The sequence below is a fragment of the Lampetra planeri genome, chromosome 71 (assembly GCF_965212315.1).
Source record: "Lampetra planeri chromosome 71, kcLamPlan1.2.h2, whole genome shotgun sequence".
Lineage (NCBI taxonomy): Eukaryota > Metazoa > Chordata > Hyperoartia > Petromyzontiformes > Petromyzontidae > Lampetra > Lampetra planeri.
Window position 1 is genome coordinate 1017891 of NC_136176.1, and position 27699 is coordinate 1045589.

The window sequence follows — 27699 nt, forward strand, 5'->3', positions numbered from 1 at the left end:
TTGCTCAGCTTATACCCATCTTCTCGGTTGAAATTGTCTCTGTGTTTATATATCTGGATGGCTTCATGGACAAATCTTTGATGGTAGCCCGAAGGTTTGCAGAGTACCTTGGTCTCGGGAAAAAACAATATTGTGCGAGCCCACTGCGTTATAACAATGATCAGCCACGGCAGAGGTATTGGTTCTGCTGTATTTCAAATCTGCCTTGTGTTCGCGAACACGGTCTGAGACATGTCGTTTCCTTTCCCCAATGTAACTGCTACCGCAGGTACAACTCAGTTTGTAGACTCCAGGATATTGCATGTCAGGAATGACATCCTTCACAGATGGGATCAAATCACGGATTTTGTGTACTGTATTGAATCTGACATGGATCTTGTGTTTGTTTAAGATTTTGGAAATCCTTTTGGTAACACCTGCTATGTATGGCAAGGTGATGGTTTTGATTGGGTCCTCAGATGGTTGTCTTCCCATGATTGGGGATACAGCTTTGCGGATTGTGCGGTCTGAGTATCCATTCGTCTTGAGGGCATGGTGTACGTGCTCTTGTTTACTGGCTAGGTGGCGCTGGTTAGAGATGCAGTGGGCCACATATATAACCTCTTGTTGGAACAGCTCTCTCGCTGGTTCAGCAGTTCCACTGCTGGATTATTTTGTATGCCTGAGGATGACCGCTTGTGTTGCGATCGAAACGTCGTGATATATTATTTTTTCTTTTATTATACCTACGTGACTTTACCGAAATAACCAAAGAGTATGGAACCCTTCCAAACCCCAAATTATATTTCCATGCCGCTTATTCCCCTCCTCCCTGTCCCACCATCTCGTTCCCTCCTTTTATATTTCCTCAGCCCGGAACCTTGGTAATATTGTTTACTCTTTCCTCTCCCTTTCTGATCACATTTCTGCCACTACCTGCACTTGCCGGTTTCATATATTAAACATTCGCAAAATCCGACTGCTTATTTCAACCTCTGCTGCAAAACTCCTGTCTCACCCTCTATGTTCTCAATCTTTGTCTCTTTCTGTTCCTCCTCTTAGTGTTCAAACACGTTTTCACTGAGTCTCATCTCTCCCACCTTTACTGGAACAAACTTCCCCTCCATATTAAGCAGTCATCTTCATCTTCTTGGTTCTTTCGGTGAAGTCACGTAGAAGGAAAATAATAAAATAATAAAAATAAAACATAATAAAATTCTACTCACGACGTTTCGGCCACAACGCAAGCAGTCGTCTTCAGGTGGAGAACAGGTCTGTCGAGAAGGCAGAGTCTGAATGGCACGCCCCAGGCTTGGAGCGACTATTTATGCTGGGATGGAGGGACGAAGAGCGTCTTGACAAAATAATTTTCATATCAAGAGGAATTTAGCATATTTATGGGAAATACAGATATGCGATTAGTACTACTTGTGAAATGCGTAGGAGGTTTGGCCAGGGGTTTAAAGTCATTATGCCCATGCATTATGCAGGATTAGCAGTATCAAAGGGAGGGAGTAAGGTTAGAATTAATAAAGGGAAGGAATGTTAATAATATGGCTTCATGCCTGCCTCAATTGAATCCAAGCCTGCCTGTCTCATAATATGCTCAATTTATCAATTAAATTGGTATGGAGACCATATACAGCCCTGTGTTACTCAAGGTCAATTTCTCATGTCTCCCCAAACTGTTGCTTTTTAAACGTCGTACTCAGATTTGTAAATGTTGTGGCTTTGCTCTCCAACCCACCGGTGTGCTGTACTCGTAACAAATTGATATGTTGTGTTTACGTGACAAACCTTACGAACTGGCTGTGTCAGGTGGTAATGGATTTATATGTTTACGCGATCTAACTCAAAAAAACATGTATTTCATTGCTTTTTGGTTGGCATATAGGTTATGTAACAGGCATACAAGGTGAGTTCGGATTCCCATTTCCTTCATTGTAATTAACATCAGTTCATGGTTTCCACACTAAAAAGCTTTGCTGTTGTCAATGAAGCAGAGGTACAGCTGTTGCCGGTATTCGTTTTATCTATCCATTATCCACTTGATGTTTACAATTTGGTCCCTTGTTCCTCTTCTATTCCTGAAGCCTATTTGGACATCCGGTAGTTCTCTTTCTACATAGCTCTTAATTCTATGTTGAATAATATTCAGCCAAACCTTGCTGGTATGGGATATGAGAGCTATAGTACGATTGTTAAAGCATTCTCTGGGCTCGCTTTTTTATGTTTAGGTATATATTGCACTCTTCAAGTCTCTAGGCCACTTCACTGCTAGACCAAATCTGTTGGCACAAAACTGTTAGTATCTTAATAGCCTAATGTTCTGCTCCTTTGATGAGCTCAATGGGTGTGACATCTCCTCCTGGGGCTTTGTTTGTAAGTTCCTTCAGAATTTTCGTACTTCCCACTTAATCACAGTAGGTTCTTGTTCGTACTCTCCTGCATCAAACATTTAGTTCATGCTTTCATGTAGCTTATACAGTTTCTCTGTTTATTCTCTCCATCTGCCATGCTGTCCAGTTATCCAAATTGTCCGCATGTCACCTGCTTTTGCGTTCCAATTTCCCATGACAACGAATATGTCACATTTTGCTGTGCTGTTTCTTGAAGTTTCCCAAAAAAAATCATCAATGTCAGCTGCCTCAGACATTCAGGTGGGTGCGTAGACCAGCGCAATGGTGATGTTAACTGGTTAGGATTGGAAACGTACTGAGATAATGCAATCATGAACTGAGTTGTAACCTACTGCAGAGTTCGCCGTTTTGCTGCCACAATTAATGGCTTCTCCATTCTTCTTGTACGAGTCAAGGGATGTCTTTTCACGAATTAGTATGATCCACCAACCCAAGCATCTATAGCGCTGGGTTTCCAGCTAATGCTGGTTTTCCACAACATCGTGAAAACAAATGCTCAATCAGGTCCACTGTTTTCCTGGTCGAATGAGTAATTTTCATCTCTGTTCGTGACCTTGAGACAGCAGTGCAAATGCTGCATATTCACTACAAAGAGCAGTCTCTCAAGTAGCAACTCCTCTCCCACAACATAGCACGATTTTCACGTGCAGCAAAAGTTGAGGGTGTGCCTTATAATTTTGTAAAATACATTTTGTCTTTTGTGAGTTCTGTTTTAATGAGTTGTTCAGAATAATATTTCAAATAATATTGTTCCCTGTTTTAAAACAGTAAGCATGTTCATAATTATCTTTTAGAAGGCTTCTCTACATAGTAGTTGAAAACGATTATTAAAGCACATTTTTTTTCCAAAATACCCCATGGTTTGGGGTGTGTGTTATTATCTTTAGCGTCTTATTATGATGAAAATAACGAAATTATATATCATCATTCGGGGCAAAAGCTTGACCCAAAACGGCCGTATGATTGTAAGTCAGGCATTATAAGCATAGTGCAATACATCTGAATTAATAATTAAACAGGAGTTTTTCAGTATATAGAATGTCATAAAGGGCATTCGCTAAACAATCGAAGATTTCTGTCAGAGGGACAAGACTTCAAAATACAGCAGAATATTATATACCAATTATTAAAAGCGGGCCAGGATAAAAAAAAAATCAAATACAGAATCGGGTGAGATCAGGTTGCAGTGCCTTTCGAAAATTGACCTTGATAATCAAAAGTAACATTGATTTTTTTACTTCTTTTGTACCATACACATGTGCTAATTGGAGGTGCCTAACGAAATAAATTGTCAATACGTGTACTTCTGGCTGTGACATACGGTTCAAAGACCTGGACAAAAACATAAAAGGGCACAAAGAAGATAGAGAGATACGTGCTTGGGATTACATGCAGAAGAACATACACAAGTTAGGTGACATCACGTTGATAACATAAGTAAATGGGCTTGGTTAGGACAATCCCAAGAAGATAGGATGGCCGATGATCGAGAATAGTGGGGTAGAAATAGAACGCGTCTGAGAGGACGTCCATCGAGGATATGGCGCAATGAGATCATCTCATATGCAGGTATGGCTTACATCACAGGATCATGAGAGGTGGCATCTGCAGTGGATCAGTCACAGCTGATGATGATGATGTATCAGTGTTCTTGCAGGTTGCAGGGATGTACATTGAGGCGCAGCGTTCTGGTGACATGGTCTGCATCGAGAACACACGGGTACAGGTGGTGCAGCTCGCCAACCTGCAGGTAGTGGAGGATGCCAAGGGACTTTACCAGAAGGAGATGGAAATCATCTTAGTCGACTTTCCACTAAAACCCTGTCAGCTCTACAAGCACCACGAGAAGTGTATGGAGAAAGCTCTGGATCTCTTCTACTGTCACGCTGTGCTCGATTGGGAGCACACGCACGAGAAGGAGTTGCTGGTGAGTATGGGTGAACTGGGTGACTATGCATGCCTATAATCCAGCACTACAGAGGCAAGGTTTGATGGATCGCACACATGTTTTGCAACTCCCTTACCTTGGCCGTCGCAGGTGCAATACTCTTATATTATCTCACTCTGCCCCATCCCGTCCTCTACACTTCCAATCTCTACTGTCCCTCTCTGTGCCTCCCTCGCCTTGTGCCCGGTCACGCTCTCATTCCTGTTCCCTTCTTGTTCCCCTTCAATGGAACCAACTACCACTGCAGCACACAGAGCAATCATCTTCACCATAATCACCTTCTGTTTCTCCCGTAAAACAACCCCCATGTCTTCTCCCGAGCCCATCCTACTTCCATTCCCTAACTCCCGCTATCCCAGCTATAACCAGGCCTGCCACTAGGCCTACCACTTGGCCTATCACTACTCCTAGCACTACCCATCCTTAACCACTCCCATCTGTCCTGTCACCATAACTACACCACTTTTTAGTAATAACCACGATCATTGTATGTACAATTTTATTAATATTGAAGTGAATGGGACTAAAGCACTCGATACATCTGTAGTGTCTTGTAAAATCACTCAGACTGACACGTTGTAACAGGTCACCTACTTACACTTTATTAGCCTATTCTTGCACCAGTCGTAGGTACTCCTATCACTGTCTATACAGTCACTTCTGTTAACCAATTCCCCCTATCTATGTTACACCTCACTAAGTTGCACACAACAGCTCTTGCTCTCAGCAGCTCCGCACTCAAGGCTTCGCACACCACAGCTCCCACACAGAGGCTTGCACCCAGTAGCTCTCACACAGAGGCTTGTGCTCAGCAGCTCTCACACAGAGGCTTGCACACAGCGGCGCTCACACAGAGGCTTGCACACAGTAGCTCTCACACAGAGGCTTGCACCCAGTAGCTTTCACACATAGGCTTGCACTCGGCAGTGCTCACACAGAGGCTTGCACACGGCGATGCTCACACAGAGGCTTGCACACAGCGGCGCTCACACAGAGGCTTGCACACAGCAGCGCTCACACAGAAGCTTGCACGCAGCTTCTCACACAACACCCCCGTTCCACCGCTGCCCTCACCTATGCTCCCTAAGACCCACTCACTCATCCGTCCTGGGCGGGGGGATCAACCATCACCCGCCCGGCGACTTGTGAGGGTTGAGGTCCATTCCCGGCTTGAGCGGCAGCAATGAAACGTCTTCTTTCTCTGGTTCCCAGCAACACGAACTCCTGCTCCGCTCTCACGCACGTCTTTATATCCCCCTCCCAATTATCCAGCTCCTCCGTTGTGTCTCTTTATGGTCAGACAGGCTAGCGCCTGTCAGGCCATCAATCACCCCTTATCACACGTCTCCCTGGCAACACCTCCAGTGTCAGCGTGCAACCCCAGGCTGACCTGGTCTGCAGCAGCTACTCTTCCAAATTAGATGGTGGTTTGCCCGTGCAATCTCGTGTTGCACACGCGCACGTGTCTATCCTTCGTTGCCCTCGGCCAACAGTATGTGCCACGTATTTAACCACGCTACACATCTATATAAGATTATGTTTCATCTATCCTATCTTCATGGAATGGAGGTTTGCCCCCTGAGACCTGTGGGTTTTCTCTGGGAGCACTGGTTTTGTCCCACATGTAGAAATACTCATTAATTTTCTAGAAATGTCTCAAATTATGCACCTGTGTGTTTGTGAATTGCACAGTATTGAGATGCATTTGTTTAAATAGCTAAGTGAAAACGTATGATCATTTAAACCTAAGAATTAAAGATTACGTGTTTAAGTGCTGTAGTAAGTCATTGAGCAAGTGAGACATTTAATGGGTGGGTGAGTGTATGAGTGAGTGGGTAATTATGTGTATGTGTGTGAGTGGTTGAGTCAGTGAGTAGATAATTGAACAGTGAGCAGGTCGCTGAGTAAATTTGATGGACTGTGTTGCTTTGGTGTGTTCTGGGGCTGTTTTTATTTAAGTACCTTGCCCAAGATGGCATTTGGTGTTGAACGATCGGCAGGCATTTATGTACTTATGCAATTCATACTTATATATTCTAGATTTGAAGCTTTCGTGACTGCAAGGATTCATACTCTTAGGTTTTTTCGGAAAAAGTCACGTAGGAAAAATAAATAGTACACATAAATAATAATCACTTGAGACAGTAAATCTAGCTGTGACCGTCCCACCTGATGACGGAGACTTGTGTTGCCTCCGAAACGTCGTGATTTATTATTTTATGTCTATTATTATTTTTTTACCTACGTGACTTTACCGAAAAAACCTAAGAGTATCATACTTATATACTTTATTTACTCTTTATGTATATTGAGTGACTTGCAAAGCTTTCGTATATTTTGCACTATCGGTTTTTATATTGTTTGTTGTAACTTTCTGACCTGCCCCTATTGGACATATGTAAAAAAAAGCTTCATATCTCATCGGATTCTTCCATTTGAAATAAACATTTTTATTAGGATTCTAAGTGGGTGGGTGAGCAAGTAAATTGGTGGATGAGTATGTGACTGGGTGAGAGATTGAGTGGGTGGTTGAAAGGCTGAGTGAAATTGGTCAGGGAACTCCCATTGTATTCCTTGCACCAGGGGCCATATTAACTATGCTACACCATTGCAACAGCCCAGGATCATCACCGGCAATGCATGTTGTTGTTATTATTACAGGAGCACATGGAGAAAATGTGTGTGAGTTTGGTAACACACAACAAGCAGCAATCGCAGGAAAAGTGCAGAATACGACTCAAAGAACTGTACTGGCTGGTAGATGAGCAGTACCAGGACTTCATGCAGCCTGGGGGCTTCATGAAATACCAGGCTGTGATGAAGAAGATTGAAGAGGATTACTTTGAGACCACAGGGCTCGGAGACGAGGTGACTTGCCACAACAACAACATATATAAAGCACCAATAATGAAATCAATGTCCCAGAGTGCAGAATTACCAATGAGGGAATGAGAGGGACCCAGCAAGGAAAGCAGATAAATGAAGCAATGCTTGTAATTGCACTCAATAAATCATAACTGGCCAGGTAGCTCAGAAAAATAGAAAGCGTCTCTCAACAAAATCATGTTTGATGGCTGTCTCAGTCCATCTCAGTCCAAAAAAATATATTTAATGCAGAGGAATGTGTAATTTAAACCACTGACTCGGCATTGTAAGCAGAAGATGAGCACTGCCTTCATGCTCATTTAGGTAGAAAATAACTTTGGCTTTGTAACTTTGTTGAACTGTGGCCACATCTTTGCAATAAAAATGTTTGGAAATATTTATGATTTCCCAGTGTAAGTGTAATGTAGTAACTCGGCGGGAGACGACTTCACGGGTAACACACTCTTTATTTTACCAAACTCGTTCCCAGGTGACTAACACCTCCTTTGTATCTCGGGTGACAAACACCCACTTAGTATCGCGGGTGACAAACACCCACTTAGTATCTCGGGTGACAAACACCCACTTAGCTACCCTGGCGACTAACGCCCACTGAGCTACTCGGGTGACCAACACCCACTTAGCTACTCGGCGACTAACGCCCACTGAGCTACTCGGGTGACCAACACCCACTTAGCTACTCGGCGACTAACGCCCCTGAGCTACTTGGGTGAGCAACACCCACTTAGCTACCCTGGCGACTAACGCCCACTGAGCTACTCGGGACACTCCCTGCCCGGGGTATCCGTCTTGACTGTGGGTCCCCAGCCCGACCCACGTGGGCGTCTGACCCCGGGTCCCACAGTCTCGCCTCCGAGCCACACAGGGCCCCGGTCCCTACAAGGACGGCGGGACTAGGGGTCTCGGGGCACTAGGTCTTCAGCTCCGTCTTCTGGTCTTCAACTGGGTAACTCTCCTCGAGTGCTCTCGCGCGTCCCCCTTTATACCCCACCTGCGGACGTCGCTGCGAGCACCCATCCTATTCGACCAATCACTGGGCGCTGGCTACGATCCTGTTTTCCCACATCTCAGCGTGCCTCACCACCCACGCCGCGCCGCCCCGTCATCTGTCACTCCCAGCGCGCGCATCCACACCACGCCCACAACGCGTGCCCAACCCCGCACCCCGCGCCGCCCCGTGATCCATCACTGTCACAGTCGGCGCACGTCAACACCACCACAACATCACCCCCTACCACATAGCTCGCAGCCGACCCGGCTGCTATAAAAATATACAAACCCCCCTGTGTGCCCCGTAACACAACACAACAACAAGAACAACAACTAACGTAACAACACAACACAACGCGAACACTACCATCCGCAACCATCAACCAATGCCACCGCGACAACAGAACAATATATACAATCCGGCGAGTGACAATAGCAATGTGTATGCAGAAAGAAAAATGAATGGAAATTTTTTTTTTTTTTTTTCTCTCTCTCTCGACTCGTGCAGTGTCCCATTCTTTCCGAGCGTCCCTACAACGGGACATTACCCCGGCAGAGGGGAACACCGGGCGAGCTCGGTGTCGAAAAAAAACGTCTTCATGAAAATTGTTGTGCCCTAGCCCGAGTCCGCCTTGCCGGTCCGTCGTACGGCACCAGACGCGGTTGAACGTCCGGTCGTGCCGGCGGTTCAGGAAGACATCGGCCAGGCATCGAGGACCCGTGCGTGCCGCGGGGTTCAGGCTCCCGACGGTCAGCAGCCGTCAAGCCCGAGGCACCTGGGGGTGGGTCAGGTGGAGACACGTGAGGATCAGCCTGCGACACCTCCCTCCCCGAGTCGACGGTCACATCACACGCCCGGTCGTTACGGCACAGAACGGGGTCACACGGTGCCGCATAGGGCTTCAGTCGGGAGGGGTGCACGTACCAACGGCGTTTTTCCCATTTAATCTGTATATTCTGGGGTCGTGCAACCCGCACAATTTCCACCGGTCCCCTCCAAGGTCTCAACAACTTGGGGGACGTAGCCAACGGTGCATGTGGACAATGCAGCCAGGCCTTATCGCCTGGTATCCAATCATGCGTATGCACCCTCCGCCCATGCAATCTCTCGTTCGCAATTTGCCGAGACCGCGAATTCAACCTCGCCGCCTCCCGCGCTTCAGTCAATTTGGCGATATTAAATTTGATGTGGTCTGCCAATTTTGATTTTGCACGTGGCTGGGAAATCCCCAGTTGGACGTCCATGGCCGGATCGGCCTCCCGCCCATACACAAGAAAAAATGGGGAAAACCCCATCGCCGCATGAGGGGCCATTCGATAGGCCGCGAGTACCCCCGGCACCTGTAAGTCCCAATCAACCTGATCGTCGCAGACCTGTTGGCACAACATAGACGTAATCGTCCTGTTCAGACGCTCAACCATCCCGTCAGTCTGCAGGTGGTAGGGGGAAGTACGCACTTTCTTTGTACCCAACAGGTCGCACACCTCGCGCAACAAAACGCTCGAAAAATTCTTTCCTTGATCCGTCAGCAAGCGTTCGGGGGCGCCCTTGTCCAAAACATAACCCTGGACGAAGGCGTCCGCCACCGCTGCAGCCGACTGGTTGGCGAGTGGCCATGCCATGGGCCATCGGGTGAAGTATTCTACGCCAACCAGCAGGAACCTGTTTCCCCTTGGTGTAGCAGGAAAGGGCCCCAAGATGTCCAACGCAACCAATTCGTTTATGCGCGAAACTTGAATGGATTGCAGCGGTGGATTAGCTGCCAATGGTGGCGGTTTTCTTTTGGCGCACCCTACGCATCCCTTAAGAATATTCGCCACGTCGTTACCCATCCCCGGCCAATAATAGTCTCGCTGGATTAGGGCGAGCGTTTTGTGAAAACCCAGATGCATGAGCCGTTCATGAGCTGCCAGAACGACCCTACCCCGCATAGCAACAGGCACAACAAGCATGTGACGCCGGGACATGTTGTCCCACCTCATCAAAAGGCCCTGTCTGCACACCCAGGAACCGACCCGCGCATCCCCTACCTCGGGAGCGCCAACTTTCCGACGTAGCGCAAGTAGGGAGCTGTCGGACATTTGGAGACGGCCCCACTCAATGAGGGGCAACGACAACAGCGAATCCCTCCCCGTGGGGGCGTCGACTCCCGGGGTGTCAGTGGCGGCGAGCGCAACTCCCGGGGTGTCGGCGACCGGGGGTTTGCACCGCGCCGATCCCAACAAACATGTGCAGTCCGTGCACGGTGGCAACCGCGACAAGGCGTCCGCATTTGAGTGTCGCAATCCCTTGCGGTAAATCGTCGTGAATTGGTAGTCCTGAAGGACCTCCAACCATCGGGACAATTGGCCCGATGGCTGTGCCACGCGCATAGCGTATTGTAGAGCCGCATGGTCCGTACGGACCGTAAAATGACGGCCGTAAAGATACGGCCTGAATTGCTGTGTAAAAAACACAATCGCTAACAATTCACGACGAGTCACACAATAGCGTTGTTCGGCGGGGGAAAGAACTCTACTACCGTAGGCGACCACCCGTTCAACCCCCCCGACCACCTGTGAGAGCACCCCCCCGATACCCGTGTTGCTGGCATCTGTGTCCAGCAAAAACGGTTGTGTGAAATCGGGGTAACACAAGGGGGGAGCCTGCACCAAGGCTTCACGAAGGGAGCAGAACGCAGCCTCCTCTTCCGCCCCCCAGTGAAACCGCACACCCTTAGCCGTCAAAGCGTGCAGGGGCCTGGCTATGGTGGCAAACTGCTTGACAAAACGACGGTAATAGGAGGCGAAACCAATAAAACTGCGAACCTCCGTGACCGAGGTTGGCGTTGGCCATGAGCTGACGCAGCGCGTCTTAGCAGGGTCCGTCGAGATCCCTGAACGACTCACGATATGGCCCAAATACCTGACCGATTCCCGAAGCAGAAAACATTTAGCCGGTTTAAATTTAAGCTTAGCGGAACGCATCCTGAGGAAAACCCCTCTCAGTCGCTGGAGGTGCTCCTCAAAAGTCCGACTGAAGACGATGATATCGTCGAGATAAATCAAACAGGTATCCCATTGGAGGCCCGACAAAACCAATTCCATGAGTCTCTGGAACGTGGCGGGAGCGGAATGTAAGCCCATGGGCAAACGGTTGAATTCAAATAGGCCACCAGGTGTCCGGAAAGCGGTTTTAGGTTTAGACTCGTTATCGAGTGGCAATTGCCAAAATCCGGAAAGCAGATCGAGTGTGGAAAAAAACTGTGCTCCCGCCAAGGCATCCAGCGACTCATCCATCCTGGGGAGTGGATACGCATCCGCCATCGAGATTTTGTTTAAGCGGCGGAAATCGACACAAAACCGCAAGGACCCGTCCTGTTTTTTAACTAGGACAATAGGAGCACCCCACGGACTAGAAGAGGGTGAAATGATATCGGCCGCCAACATATCATTAACCGCCGATTGCACATGCTCCTTCTCGGCTGGGCTGAGCCGGAAGGGATTCTGTCGAATAGGGGCCGCGTCCCCTGTAGCTATGTGGTGGCGCAAGAGGTCCGTGCAGCCGATATCGTACTTATGTTTGCTGAACACGTCAGCAAACTCGAGTAGCAAACCCCTCAATGCTCCCAATTGCACTTTGGACAAGTTAGCAGAACCGGCACACAACGAGTCCAACCACTCTGTCCCCTCGTCACTTGGAGGATGCGACTCGACAGTGAAATCTGCTTGAGCCACGAGCCGTTCCTCAACGGGTAGCGGCGCAGCGTGAGCCAGCACCGTTCCCTGCGCAATTACGGCCGGCCGCGAGCCCGTATTCAGGACCATTACGAACGGCTCACTGTCCCCTCTCACCATGGTTTGAGCAACCGCTAAGTCGAGGCCCCTTCTGGCCCTGTTAGACGGCCCCAACAGCACCCCCTGTGCCCCCGCACCCACCTCGAGTGGTTTCCTCAACCGAAGGGGTACCAACATTTGCGATCCCGGGGGCACCCGTACAGTGTGAGTTGCCAGCGCCTGCACCGTCGCACAAACCGTGCGTATTTTGGTAGGGCTCGTCAAGAACGCAACCCGCCGACCTGACGGAAGCTCAATGCAGGCCTGATCTATGAGAATTTTGATGGGCATTTTGGACAAAAAGTCCGTACCTAGCAAACAGGGAACGGCCAGCGATGATGACACAAAAATAGGGCCCGCCAATTTGATGTCACCAATGCAAATAGTCGCCCGAATCTGGCCGATGATCCCCAGGGATCCCCCATTCGCCGCATAAAATGGCACGTCCACTGGCAGAAGGGGTCTACTTTGGACGGGAAGAATGTTATAAATAAGGTCCGAAATGATAGTGGCCGACGCACCCGTGTCCACAAGCACCCGGACCTCAACCCCGTCAATAAACCCCGTTACCACGGACGACCCAGCCGACGCAGCCACTATCCTGTGGGCCAATTCGGACCATTCGACTGCTTGCGGGCCGTGTACGGACCCCCCTCGCCGAAGTGAACCCCCGGCACCCAGCCGCGAACCCCCCACCGCCAAGCGGCGACCCGAATGTGCCGTGTTAGTGGACCGAGCGTGTGAGGTGCCGCGACTCGCCGGGTTTTGTTGGGATGACTTGTGGGCCTGGTCGTCGTCCCGACGTGGTCCTGTGGCGCGCTGACGCGGGGCCCGGCACCCGGCTGCGACGTGACCCCGAAGGCCGCAGTTGTAGCAGACGACGAGGGACGCCGTAGGTTTCGGTTGCTCCAGCTTGCGGGATGAACGTGTGGGCGAACGACCTCCCGTTCTCCACTCCCCCGGACGCGATGCAGCGAAGGCCTGCTCCAGATCCGCTGCTGGCTGAGGTTCGGCGATCGTGGCGGCCAGTGCCGCGTTCCCCGCCAATTTGCAGACGACCCCCGGCTTGCGTTTGAGGACCTCGTACGCGTGAATGCTCGTGGCGATCGCCAGGGAGCAGATATCCATTTCGTCCGCCACTTTGATGGGGACCCCCAACTCGTGGGCCAACGCCAGCAGCTGCTCCGTCACCATGGCGTCCTTCCCCTCCTTATCCATGCGGGGAAAAGCTGCGTCCGCCAAGGCGAGCAGTGCCGTGCGATAGGCGAGCGTCGTTTCTCCAGCCACCTTCCGCCGATCGTAGAACTGGTGGCGACACGTGGAGGGCGGTCCGAACACCTTCGCCATCAGGTGTAGTGCGGCCTGGAGCGTAGAGCGGGACGACCTTGCAGCAGATGTGAAGGCTGCAAGCGCGTCGTCGTCGAGCATCGCTGGCAACGCACGCAGGGCAGTGGTGTCGGACCACCCCGACATCTCCTGATGAGCGAGGAACCTTCGTTGGAAGGCTCCCCAGTCGCCCCCATCCGCCTTGAACGCCGACAGCGCGGGCAATCTTTGCTGGAGGACCCGATCGTCGTCGACGTCGGAGAGATTTTCCCGCGCTCCGCTGTAGTTGTGTAAAATGTCGGCTCGGTTGTCAGGCGCAAAATGGAGAGCTCCGGCGCGCGCTGATGATGTGGGCTGCGCTGAGCGGAGGTCTCCGGCCACGTGGTGTCCGTGTTTCCCACCAATCGATGGCGACCCCTCAAAAACGGCGGCAACTTCCAGACTTTTGGCGCGAAGCGCCTTTTGGCGGGATCCCTCCAACGTCGCCTTCTCCACCAACCCCGCAGCCGTTTTTCCCCTCGCCGGAACAGAGATGTCCGCCAAGACAGCGGCGGCGGCGAGTAGCAACTCCGCCAACCGGGAGTGCGCGTCTTGGAGGCTGGTGTCGGAGGCGAGCGGAGCGTCGGCCATCACCGCGAAGTGCTGCATCGGCGGCAACTCCTCGTCCTCTCCTCCCGAGGTTGGTGTCCCCGGTACGCCGTCATCGTCCCGACCTCGCACGTGGGTACGGGTAGTCTTCCTCGTGTCCATACTTCTTGAAGACAGGTTTACTTCTGACGCCAGTTGTAATGTAGTAACTCGGCGGGAGACGACTTCACGGGTAACACACTCTTTATTTTACCAAACTCGTTCCCAGCTGACTAACACCTCCTTTGTATCTCGGGTGACAAACACCCACTTAGTATCGCGGGTGACAAACACCCACTTAGTATCTCGGGTGACAAACACCCACTTAGCTACCCTGGCGACTAACGCCCACTGAGCTACTCGGGTGACCAACACCCACTTAGCTACTCGGCGACTAACGCCCACTGAGCTACTCGGGTGACCAACACCCACTTAGCTACTCGGCGACTAACGCCCCTGAGCTACTCGGGTGAGCAACACCCACTTAGCTACCCTGGCGACTAACGCCCACTGAGCTACTCGGGACACTCCCTGCCCGGGGTATCCGTCTTGACTGTGGGTCCCCAGCCCGACCCACGTGGGCGTCGGACCCCGGGTCCCACAGTCTCGCCTCCGAGCCACACAGGGCCCCGGTCCCTACAAGGACGGCGGGACTAGGGGTCTCGGGGCACTAGGTCTTCAGCTCCGTCTTCTGGTCTTCAACTGGGTAACTCTCCTCGAGTGCTCTCGCGCGTCCCCCTTTATACCCCACCTGCGGACGTCGCTGCGAGCACCCATCCTATTCGACCAATCACTGGGCGCTGGCTACGATCCTGTTTTCCCACATCTCAGCGTGCCTCACCACCCACGCCGCGCCGCCCCGTCATCTGTCACTCCCGGCGCGCGCGTCCACACCACGCCCACAACGCGTGCCCAACCCCGCACCCCGCGCCGCCCCGTGATCCATCACTGTCACAGTCGGCGCACGTCAACACCACCACTACATAAGGATAGTACGGGGTGATGAAGGGACAGTACACTCCCCGTGACCATGGTTACTAATTAACGTAACAGGAACAGACATGGTCACATTAGGGTAATGTGGGACCTAAGTGGTTGCTAATAATGATTGATGGGACAAGGTTGACAAGGTCGCGTGGGGGGAATCACTGGACCTAAAGGTCTTAAATTGTAATAAGGGCAGAGACAAACAGGGCCTGGTGCGGTGAGCGAGAGTTCGGGAATAGGGGCGTGGCCGGGTCGTGAGGGGGATGAGAGCCAGCAAGAACCGGGGCGCTGAGCTGTTGTTGTGGGGAATCGCCGTCGCCGCCGTCACCTTGGAGCAGGTCGTCTTCATCATCCTGGAGTGGGCATCTTGTAGTTTTGGTAGGCTAGAGTTCTGTTGTCTCAAAGTAGAGTTATTTAAGTTACTCAAGCGTATATAGTAACTCGCAGTTACTCGTTAAGTTATCAGTGAGTCAGCGGACTTTATTCATAATAAATATACATATAATTGAACAAGACGGTATCTCTGAGAGCTACATTACACAAGTATAGAAATGCTACAGAGCTTGCTCTGGTAGGGCACTTTGAGTGTCAGATTTCCAAACTCAATAGCCTCCAAACTAGTGGAGAACATAAGAAAAACGTTCAACACAAACATAAAGCAAGTAATTCATCGCCAATTACACCAGATATTGGTTTAAATTTATTTACAAAATTCCATCACCATTAGCACAGATGAAGTGAGGGAGGGTCTGGCCAGAAATGAAGGCAAGACTGCTGGCAGAGATGGTATCCCCCCAAAATCCCTCCATCACTTAATCCCCAGGGGACTCCAATGGCCGGCAAACATGTACATCAAAATAATGAAAACCGGATGCATCTCAAATGCATGGCAGCAGGCTATAGTCATTACAATACCCAAACGGGACAAGCCAACCTACAATCCGGGAAGCTATAGGTGTGTACTCTTGTACACGAGTGAAAAACTTCTGGAATGCAACATCCTCCAGAAAATTTGCCCGCTCGTGGAGTCAGTGATCACTGGGAAATAAGCAGGATTCCAGCCTTGATGCAGCTTCTGTGACCAAGTTTTGGTCCTTGCAAAGGACATTGATTTCTGATTCTATAATAAATCCAAGACTGGTACAGCCTTTGTGGACTTGTCATCGGCCTACGACACAGTGTAGATTAAGAGCTTGATGTTGAAGCTCACAATGACCATTCCTTGCCTCTAATCAATGTGCCTGATATGGAAGATGCTAAGAAATAGGCGACTGTCCGTCTTTATGGTAGACAAAGCCAGTTCACCCTTGTTCCTCAATGAATTGCCACAAAATCAGTACTCGCACTAAATGCTCTTTAATGCCTGCCTGAGCAACATGCCGCCAAACGGATCACCCAAGTTTGTATATGCGAATGACCTTTTCAGTTTCAGTTTCATTTATTAGGTATAACCCTGTGAGCCATGCGGCTCTTGACTCGGGTGAAACCGCAACAAAACAAAACATGACCAAGAAACATCTTAAAGTGACTACGCATAACAGACAAATCCTGGAAAAAACAGCAAAGTCTTCCAGACAAAACACCGCATTTCAACGCTGTGTGCAAAAATCCCAGTGGGATGCAAGTCAAACAATAACAACCATAAGACAATGTAGATTAAAGTTATCAGGCTAAGTCTGTACTACAAAAACAAACATGTAATAGTGATCATAGGAACTGTAATTCAAATTTAACAACAAACGATATACATAACATGTACGACCAAACTTTGCAGCCATAGTTGGCTGCATGAGTCACTCCATAACAGCTGTAGTACCAATAGCAGAATCTAAAAAATGTAATACACCTTTAATGATCAGCACACTATAATCAAAACTCAAGACCATACTTTGCAGCGGTCATTCGGAATGATACATTTGATTTCAGGCCATTCTGAATAGCAGTTGCAGCTCGGGGTGTACAATATTTTGCTGTCTTTTCTTGGATTTTCTGTTTGCACTTAGTCACATATTCACTTTAAGATGTTTTTTGTTCATGTTTAAGTTTTTTTGTTTGTTGCGGTTGCACCCGATTCAAGAGCCGACTGGCTCACAGGGCTATACCTAATAAATGAACTTGAACTCTAGAGCAGTTTTGAGTGAAGAATCCACAGGTAGTAATCCAAGTTGCAGTTTATTGGCGATAGCATTCCAGACCCTGGGGGCATCAATAGAAAAAGCCCTTCCTCCAGTATTTGTACGGCAATAAGGAATGTGAAGCTGGTAAATGAGCGAAGACCTTAGGTCACATTTGTTCTTCGAAACAGTAAGGAGATCCATCAGGTAGTCTGCTGATTTTTTTGTAAGTACATCGTGAATAAATAAGATCTGATGCACAAGCCGTCGATCTTTAAGATAAGTTAAGTTTGACCCAATGTAGAGATCGCAGTGGTGGGTCCCTATATGGGCAGTTCAATGCAAATCTTATGGCCGAGTGATAAATTGAGTCAAGCATCTTCAGTAAAGTACTGGAGGATGATTTATATACGATGTCACAGTAATCAAGTAGAGGCAGTACTGTAGCTTTTATCAATTCCAAGCAGAACATAGGGGGAAGCAGTGCTTGTGTCGATACAGAAAACCAATTTTTACTTTCATTTTTTTATCAATATAATCAATGTGATCTTGAAATTTCAGTTTTGAATCAAAGATGACCCCAAGATACTTATAGATCTTGACTTGCTCTATTTGATGATTATTTACGGAATATAATTGGGGAAAAATAACTTCCTGCTTTAGTCCTGGTGAGAAGCATAGCACCTTGGTTTTGGAGGTATTCAGGACTAATTTAAAAGCAACTAGCTGATGTTGTAGTTTGTTGAAATCACCCTGAAGCTTAGCAATCACGTCATCTGGAGAGCGGCCAGCAGTTATCAGTATCGTGTAATTTGCAAACAGATTTACCCTGGAATGATCCAGGTCAGTGCCCAAGTCATTGACATAAAGAACGAACAAGAGGGGGCCACGGATGGAACCCTGTGGAACCCCTTTTGTTATCTTGACACTGTTTAACCTCCAACCATCTGTTAATACAGTTTGGGTGCGAGAAGAGAGGAATTTTTTTACCTTTTTACTGCGTGTTTGGAGAAACGGAGGCAACTTAGTTTACTAAGCAGGGTGTTGTGGTCGACTGTATCAAAGGCTTTGGACAAGTCAATAAAAAGACTGCCATAGTACTGCTTATTATCAAGGCTACTGTAAATGTGATTCAGAGAGTCTAATGCAGCAGATGTGGTGCTCAATTTTTTTCGGAACCTAGATTGGTTTCGATGTACAGTCATACCTCAGTATACGACCGCTTTGGAATACATTGAATTTGGTATACGTCGTGTTTTGATGAGTAAAAAATGTCTTGGGATACAACGTCTTGCTGGGATACGATGCGCTTGCTAGAACTTGTATGGGTCGGGATGAGTCACCGCGTACCCGCGTATACAGTACCCCGTTCACAATTGAAACAAAGCGCCACTCCTCAATCAACAAGCCGTAACAGTACTGTGTGGAATGACCAAACAATGTCACACTTCAGGAACATTCTGAGAAGAAGGCAAAATCAAACTTCAATGGACAGGTTTTCAGTAAAACTCAAACCTGGTGAGCCTCAACCAGGTCCAAGTCAAGAAAAAAGACAGTAAAGAGAAAGAGAAAAACCCCCAGAATTTCAGCTTCCTCTCGTTCCAAAAAATAGCATCTCCTCCTCCCCTTCCTCACCACCATCCTCGTAGGCTATCAACTGCTGTCAGGAAGGTAAAGTGACGTTAAATTTAATTTTTATTTCAATTCATTTTATTTATTTATGCAGTTATTTTAATGTATGTATGCATTTTAGTAATAAGTAGTGTCTAAATTATTTACTATACAACCCCATTAATCTAAAATATTCCATATAAAGCATAATTTCTTATACTCTGGAACGGATTATTTCCTTTCCCTTTATTTCTTATGGGAAAAATTCTTTGGTATACGTCATTTTCGGTATAATTCCTACCTTCTGGAACGAATTTACGACGTATACCGAGGTACCACTGTAATAAATTGTTGTCGGACAGGAAACGGGACAAAATTAAGATACAGTAGGTCGGTAGTTATTTTGATCATCTTTAGGGCCTCTTTTGTGAAGTGGACGAACATAGGAATGTTTCCATTCTAGAGCTACTGATGCTTCTTTGATGGACAGGTTGAAAATATGGGCTATATATTTGTATATTAGGTGACCAACAGTTAGCATAGCAAAGACGGGAATACTATCCGCTCTGGTAGAGGAGGACCCTTTGAGGTAGGACAGTTGTTTCAGAACATTACTTTCGTGGATAGGCTGGAAACTAAATTCGTTTAATGTTTGGACAGGGGTGTAGGAAATTGCATGAGCAGGGGTGACTCCCAATACATTATTAAAAAGGTCACCAGCTTCAGAAAAATGAAGGTTAAAATATTCGACTACGTTTTGGGGCTCTGAAAAATAGTCCCCATTTCGGTTAAGCGCAACGGGCAGATTATCTGTGTTGGATGCCTTTTCAATACATTTGATTGTTTTCCAGAAGATCCTGGCATTGCCATGTGATTCCAAGAGAATGGAGGAAAAGTAAGCATTTTTTGCATGCCGTATTTTTTTGACGCATCTATTCCTTAAATCCTGTATTCTAGCCAGTCATTGACCAAATTACTTTTCTGAGCACATGCCCAAGCCTTGTCCCTAGTTTTCATGAGCTTAGTAATCAAAGGATCAAACCATGGTGGGCGGTTGCCTTTAATTTTAAATCTAACCAACGAAGCATGTTTTTTAAGAATTTGAAGAGACGTGTACCTGAAGGTCTCCCAAGCCGTAGTCAGGTTGGGGATATCACAAATCTTGTCAATATCCGAGTGAAGCACATCAAAGTAAATGCCTGTATGTTGAAGTGTCTCATGGAGTGATTCTCAACCAATTTAGGGGGGGCTTTGGGTCTGGCTGATGATCTCACCCAAATATGAAGGAGTGATCACTAAGGTTATTACCCAGAACACCAGTCAGTGTGAAATTGTGAGGGGCATTTGTCAATAGGACGTCAAGCAGAGATGGCTGTCCCGGGTTTTTTAGGTTGGATCTTGTGGGGACATTTATTAATTGAAATAGGTTAAATTAACCTGCAAAATTAGTGGCCACGGCCGGCAGGCTTAGCCAATTCCAATTTAGATCACCCACTAAAACGATTTCACCTTTAGGGAGGCCCCCAAGAAGCTCTCTCAGTGCAGGCGCAGCTTCAACATCCTTCCCACTAGGTGGTCTATAGCAGCACACTACCAATATCTGTTGATTATTTGGGAGAGTTATTCTGAGAGCCAGATCTTCAAAGCAATTTTTTTCAAACAAGGAGTGAGCTGGTGAACATGTAATTGTATTACGAACATAGATGGCAATTCCACCTCCTTTAGACCCTCGGTCAAGCCGAAAAAGGTTGTTGTCAATCTTAATCTGCAAGTCATTTACGGCAGGAGTGAGGAATGTTTCTGTTAGGCAAAACATGTCCGGGTACAAATTTGCCACTTCTAGTTTTAGTTGACTTAATTTAATCACAAACCCTCTGATGGTGGCGTGTAGAACACCAACACCTTTTCTGCCAGAAAAATCTACAGAATTATACGAGTTCTTTACATTTGGGCGAGGATGAAGATCAATACCTCCCAGAAATAAGAAAAGTAGAATTAATAGTTTGCACAGGTATTTTCTGTGAAAGGATGAAGAGCGGCGAACCTGGGACGAATATCAGCAGCTCACAGATGGCGATATTTTTAAGAGCAGAATGAAGTTTGGAAGGAGTGCTGGTGAAGTAATAGAACAGAGATAGGGTTTAAAAGGATACAATGATGGAGTGTAGAAGTGTCTATAAGCTTCTTGGTTCTTTCGGTCAAGTCACGTAGAAGGGAAATAATAAAATAATAATAAATAAAACATAATAAAATACTCACGATGTTTCGGCCACAACGCAAGCAGCCGTCCTCACGTGAAGAACAGGGCTGTCGGAAAAACAGCGTCCGAACAGCCTTGTTTTTCACCTGAGGACGGCTGCTTGCATTGTGGCCGAAACGTCGTGAGAATTTTATTTTATTATGTTTTATTTTTATTATTTTATTATTTCCCTTCTACGTGACTTTACCGAAAGAACCAAGAAGATGAATCCCTGCAGTCACAAAAGTTTTAAATCGAAAAATGTCTATAAGCTGTTTCATTAGCAGGTGTAGTGGCATATTGAGCAACAAGTAAGGAACGAGAAGTAATGAGGGTTGCCGGTGGTAAAGTTGAGTGTGGCACTAGATATGGCCGGGCGGGATAGCAGTAGGATACACAGCAGGAGATTTGCCATCTTTAAAATATCAAAGGTACACCCAGTTTAACACACAAGCGGAAAAAAATACTTGTAGGCCGAGCACAAGAAACGTCTTGCCGCACTCGTCACACATGCACGGCTTCTCGCCTGTGTGCTTGAGTTTCTGGAGATGAACAGAGGAAGTTTCCACTGTGCTTGATGGAAACGGGGGTATAATCTAGACCTCTGTTTTGTGTCCAAAGATCACCATGGCCTCCCGCTTTCTGCAATGAGGAAAATCCTAGGACGGTTTCCCAGAAGCCAATACTGGCCATTAGTAATCACATCGGGCTTCAAACTCTAATAGTCACATACAATCCAGTTGCTCGCTGGAACTTCCGGAAGACAAACTGCTCGGCCTTCCAGGCCGAAACAGAAATTGCGCTCCAAACCATCAATCTTTTACTGCATAACTACAACGTTTTTGTCACCGCCAACAAAACAGCCAACAACAACATCCCCGGAGGCTACCGAAAGCAATACACTCCATGCTGGAATCTGGAGAGCGATGAACTCCTGAAAGTGTTCAAAGGAATTGGCGATGATACAAAGGCATCGGAACTATTAGAGGCTCTAAATTCGGACAGACCACAGCAATGACAAGAAACAGTTGAGGAGATTAACTTTGGACACTCCAGCCACAAAGCTTGGAATTTCCTTCACTATCTTGGCGCCAGAGTACAAATGTGATCATCATCGGCCCATCATCATCCTGTCGCGTTTGTCGGTGGCCTTAAGACACTGCCAATGTATCCAGAGACGTCCCAGTCTGGCTTTGTTGTGATTCTCCGAATTCAACCCCTTATGACATTGAGTCATGGTTCAAATCGTTTCAGTACTTTACCCTCCTCAGGTTCATTATGACGATGCTGTAAGAGCTCAATGTAGTCGGAGCATTTAGAAGTCACTCATACCACAATTATCTCCAGTCGGCATGCAATATATTTCTCAAGATGGTGGCCATGCATTTGTAGTGGTGCAGGAAGTGGACTGCATGTAGCCTATGGTGATGCTGCAGGAATGGTGTAGTATTTGTGAAGCACAGAAACGATTAATCTGCCGCCAAGAGAGAGCACATAGTCTACAGCATGGACACCTGTCCTATACGTGTTTTTTACTAGACACATATTTAGTCAGCGTCTCCATAGGCTGTGAGTTCATCCCACTTCTGAAGTGTCGTCTATGTTCTTCTATATGACCCCTTACGAATCCATTGTGTAAAGAAAACTCATTCAGGATGGTTTTGAAAATACAGAATCGTTTGATATCGACCTGAAGTGCAATCACGAGCGTAACAATAAAGCATCGTAATGAGACAAACTCTCTCCGTAGTATTTTGTGCGCCGTGATGGTGAGATGTTAGCTACCTGGTAACATGCATTTAGAGTATTTGGCTGCTATACATTTCCACATGATAAGCCACTTCATTGAGCTATCATTGTTGGCCAAGTCGTTTCGAAAAAAGAGATATATAGCTCAGTGGGCCTTACCTGGTAAAATAAAATGTCTCTCTCTCCACATTATACAATGCTCTTTCACATGACTCAATGTCTGTGGAAAATCTAAACTCCACTAATTTTACATAATGCATAACATTGAAGTTTTCCAGAAAATTAAGGTCACTGGTTTGATTCAATATTCTTAAGTTCCCACCTAATGCCTCTGTCCACCCAGCAGTATTAACAGGTACACCACAGTTAGTCAAATAGCAGGTTGTGTGTGGTGCAGTTCAGGATGAGTACTCCCATAAATTCCAAGATTTCTGACCAGTATCGAAGTGTAAGTCAAAAATACCCTATCTAGGAGCTCCCTATTGTGCAGACCCTTCTGTTATCAGTGACGTGAGCATGAAATTGAAGCTTAGATTGTAGGTTTTACAACCTCAATTACAGTTCATAATCTAATTTGTATTTGGGTGTGACTGCGTGTGTGATTTTCACCAGTTGTTTTGTCTAAGTTGCCTCCTTCTACCCGGTCTATTTTGCCCACAAAGGCAATCAGCGAATTAGGAGTGGTAATGGAACAGAATAGTGTTACCAGTGAGACCTGATTTAAAATTTGCAGATTGCGACTCTCTACATGCCAGTTGTGCAGCAGCAGTAGGAGGAGCCAATAAATCAGCAGATTGTGCAGCAGCATAAGCTTGTTTCATGAAGCCTTGCCAGGCATCAGATTCGCACGATGTGCTTCAGGCTTCTTTAGACCTTGTGGAACATTGTGTTGATGTAATTAAAATGCTGGACACTTCACCTTTTCCACCTTCGCAGATGACGAGTATGTACAAGGAATTTCTGGAGCAGAATATGGAGAGTGGTAAGGCGATCCTAATGGTGGACAAGACGTTGACCAGCGTTCAACAGCAGAACATGGGTAAGAAGTGGCCCCTTTAATCCAGAATCACAAATAGACGTGGGTATCAGGTTAAGCCAAGATGCCAGCAATGACTCTTCACTCAGAAACGATACATATTCATGGATATACATGTATTCTGTTGTGCAGTTCAATGTGTGTTATCCTCGGAAATATATAATTAGCTATGAAAGTGGTAGCACTTTCATTGGGCACGCAAGAAGGCTGCGATGAGACGATGAGGAGCTTGGCAGCTGTGCTCTGTAGGCACGCTGGCCTTTCAGCATTGGTTTAATCTTAAGTTTTGGGTACCTCTGATATATATTTTTAGTTGCATGAGCCCCTAATAGTAACATAACTCTAAACATACGTTTTATTAATCTTGAAATTTGTATTAAAGTTATCATGACTCCCCCCCTACCCTCATTATAGAAGCGTAGCGTCATCCTAGTGATAAGTCGATCTCGTGACAACCCCACACATCTTTCTCACATGCTGCCAGAGTCGCTCTTGCAGTTTTAAATATGTATTAAGAGTTCCACAGACCTTATAACACATGGTATTGGAGAGTTTTGTAGGGATTCCCTCTATATGAGCACACCCTATACTGCCTCTGACACAGGCACACTCAGTGCCCACATTGACTAAAACACACCCAGTGCTTTCCTTTGACATTATTAATTACACGGTTTTGGCTCTGGGCGTGTAGCCCAGTTTCTTCTCCCACGTGGTTGCATGCAGCAACACAGTCTGCTCTCCAGGGGTATTGTAAGCTTGCGTCATCCCTCCCCCAATGGCCCTGCACATGCCCTCATATACTCTCATGGGCTTGCTTGTTTGTCATAGTGAGTCTGGCTGGAGTTTTTTTAATTAAGTCTGGCTGGAGCCAGACTTAATTAAAAAACTTTCAGATTGGCCTCTCAAACAATGGGAGCCTAGCAGTGTGACTCGACAAAAAGTATGTTGGGAGGATCTTCAATCGAGTGCTGGCTGTTCCAAAACAGATTCTCGAAATCCTGAAGGAAAATCCTCTCTAAAGTGGCACCTCATGCCTACCTTCCTCTGCCTCTATCAACAGCCAGACTCTACACTTTACTGTGCTCAACATTATGTGGAGCACTACCAATGAACAGGCAAACGTAGCTAATTCAAAAACGCTGTCAATATTAGAATGCATTAACGTTGGGTGGAGGTGTGTAAATAAATGTCGTTTCATCATTTTACAGAGTTCAAGCAGAAGGAAGCGAGAATGGCACTGGAGCTAAAGACCATGAAGGAGGCACAAGAAAACCATGAGAAGGAGATTTCGTCCCTTCAAAATCAGCACCAGGTGATGATCCCAGGTTTTCCACGTGATTTGGTGGGGCCCCACCTCTTAGTAGCATGCTCGAGGTTCAATTCATTTTTTGTAGTCAGCAGCAATCACCAGATCATCTGCATACATAACATGGTTGACCAATATTGAGCCATCCCTCGACTGCACCCGGGCGTCGATCAGCCTCCCACTGTATCTATATAGAAGTAAGTGGTCAAATTGTTCTTAAATTATGTAGCAACCAGAAGACATCCCTGTAGCACCCCAATGTGAACAGGGAATGGCTGTAGCTCCCAGCAACATAGCTTCACCCAGGCATACCCACCATCATGAAGGGCGATAATTACTGTGAGCAGTCTGCGACTCCGAAAGCATGAAGAACAACCTAGAGCCATGGCCTATTTATGGTATTATAGGCCTTGACCAGATAAATAAGCAGCGTTATAGGTCCTGACTTAAAGCTTTCGTAACTGCAGGAATTAATATTATTTGGGTCTTTTGGTAAAGTCACGTAGATATATTCAAAATAATAACACAAGAGAACTGATGACGGTCCTGTTAAAACATAGTGTCTGTGCAGGCCCACCCTGGCCTGAAAATACACTGGGGCTCCGCAAGCCTCTCCTCAGCATGCCTGGTAAGGCGATGTTCGATGATCCTCCAGGACTTTTCCATGCCCACTGAAGAGACACATGCCCCTGTAGCTGTTACAATTTGTGTGGTCCCCGTTATTAAAGGGCATCCATCCAATCCTGTGGAACCTGTCCAGTGGTCCCGACTGTTGTAATGAAACTCACTCATTTCCCCTCAGGATCAAGATGGCAGACGGTGCCAACCCCAGCTGCAAGCGATGATGAGATTCTTGCTTACAGTTTTCAAAGGCACATTTTACAGATGATAAGCCGATAATCAGTGGGCAGACTAGCTCCATGGTAGGGCCTGCATCCGGTGTTCTGTCACGATATAGTCCACACAGATTTTGTTGCTTGGACCAGGCGTGCATCTATACTGTGTGGATCCACCAATACTGCAACAGTGTGGTGGTAATTACAAGCAAATGGACTGCACAGAAGTCTTAGCAGCCTTCTACCAGTATTATTGAGCTGATCTGGCCCATACCTTTAAACCACTCCAGCCCGGGTTCCAGTATCATGACCCGCTCGAACATTAAAGTCACTCAATAAGATTACTTTATCTCAAGGAGCCACTTTAGCTCACACCTGTGACAGGTCATACAAGGCATCTGACTTATCGGCCTTGCCTGCATCCCTCCACTGATAAATCTTGACTAAAAGCTTTCATGACTGCAGGAATTCATATTCTTTGGGTCTTTCGGTAAAGTCATATAGATAGGTTCAAAGAAAATAACAAAAAACTACGACTCTTTCGATCGCAACACAAGCGGTCGTCATCAGGAAAAAGGGGTTAGCTTCTAAAGAAGGCAAACTGTTTATGAAGGCTTGAAATGGGCGTAGCCCAAATGTCAGCAGCATGGGCGGGGCAGTTATTGTTAATCTAAGTGGTGGGAGGCGCCCCCGATGGTGGTGGGTTTTCCACCAATTAAAGGGCTGCCAGGTAAAAATTTGCATGTTAATGTAAGATCAGTGAGCAGCCTCCATGGCAATCACGCTGAGGTGGCTATGTTAATATGCAGATGAGCCTTCTTGTTTCGAAGTTTGTTAAAAGATCTATTAGTTTTATAATAGTTGCATGCAAATACTCCCCTTTAATTGGTGGAAACCCCACCACTGTCGCGGTCGCCGCCCACCACCTACATTAACATTGGCTGCCCCGCCCATGCTGCTGACATTTGGGCTACGCCCATATCAAACCTTTATAAACAGTTTGCCTTTAGAAGCTAACCCCCTTTTCCTGATAATGGCCGCTTATCTTGCGATCGAAATGTTGTAGTTTTTTGCAATTTTCTTTGAACCCTCTACTGATGTTCATCTTAAGTTGGTGTGTAAGTCGCCACCACCATCATTCCTCACTTCAGATTGATTGGGGGGACTAACCTATAGTAGCCTGGGACATAGCTTCCCACACCTCATTGCCATCCTCCCAAACCCCCTTTATGATTTTGTTCAAAAGACGAGCCACTCCCTGTTGTTTGGAAGATTCCTGCTCTGAGTAGAGGACTTTCCACACGTCATAGTGACTGAGCCAGAACCAGTCCACCGGACCTCCTGGATACAACAGAGATCCAGGTGGTACCAGTCCAGGTCCCAAGAGAGGAGTGGCAGCCTCACCTCCACAGTGAGTGTTTAAACATTCCATGTGACCACACACATTTCTGGAGAAACCACGAAGATATGGCTTCAGTCCCCTTTGGCCAAAATATGTCATAGACGCATGACCCCCGAGGCCTCCATCACAAGCTTAGTTTAGTATTTCAAAGGTGATTTTCTAGTAAGTTTATTGAAGATGGAGGGGTTATCAGCCCGTTGCACCCGTCCATAGCCCCTATTGGCTGATGTGGCAGCTATGAGTGCCTTGAGGGAAACAGCCAATTGGAATTAGTCTTCTCCCAATGGCATTGCTCACAACCACCACAGTGTTGCGATGTAGCAATCCACCTCACACCCACACACAAACTAATATTATCACTCAATTTCCTCAGCGGATGTACTCGCGAAAGCACTCCCTTCTTTGGCTGTCACTCCAGGATATGTTT

The 27699-nt window shown here is 47.1% G+C and overlaps 1 protein-coding gene across 4 annotated transcripts in view; it reads left to right on the forward strand.

Moving 5' to 3' along the window:
• LOC144737520 (guanylate-binding protein 1-like) overlaps positions 1 to 27699 on the forward strand; it is a 100355-nt gene that overhangs the window by 66895 nt on the left and 5761 nt on the right. For 2 of the 4 annotated variants that reach the window (XM_078620248.1, XM_078620251.1), the window contains exons 10-14: positions 4046 to 4326; positions 7009 to 7215; positions 23629 to 23731; positions 24937 to 25040; positions 25606 to 25662. In XM_078620248.1, the coding sequence (XP_078476374.1) occupies positions 4046 to 4326; positions 7009 to 7215; positions 23629 to 23731; positions 24937 to 25040; positions 25606 to 25662 (752 nt within the window). Of the gene's footprint in view, positions 1 to 4045; positions 4327 to 7008; positions 7216 to 23628; positions 23732 to 24936; positions 25041 to 25605; positions 25663 to 25836; positions 26466 to 27699 lie in introns of those variants that run through there. The other 2 variants (XM_078620250.1, XM_078620249.1) reach the window with 2 other exon arrangements.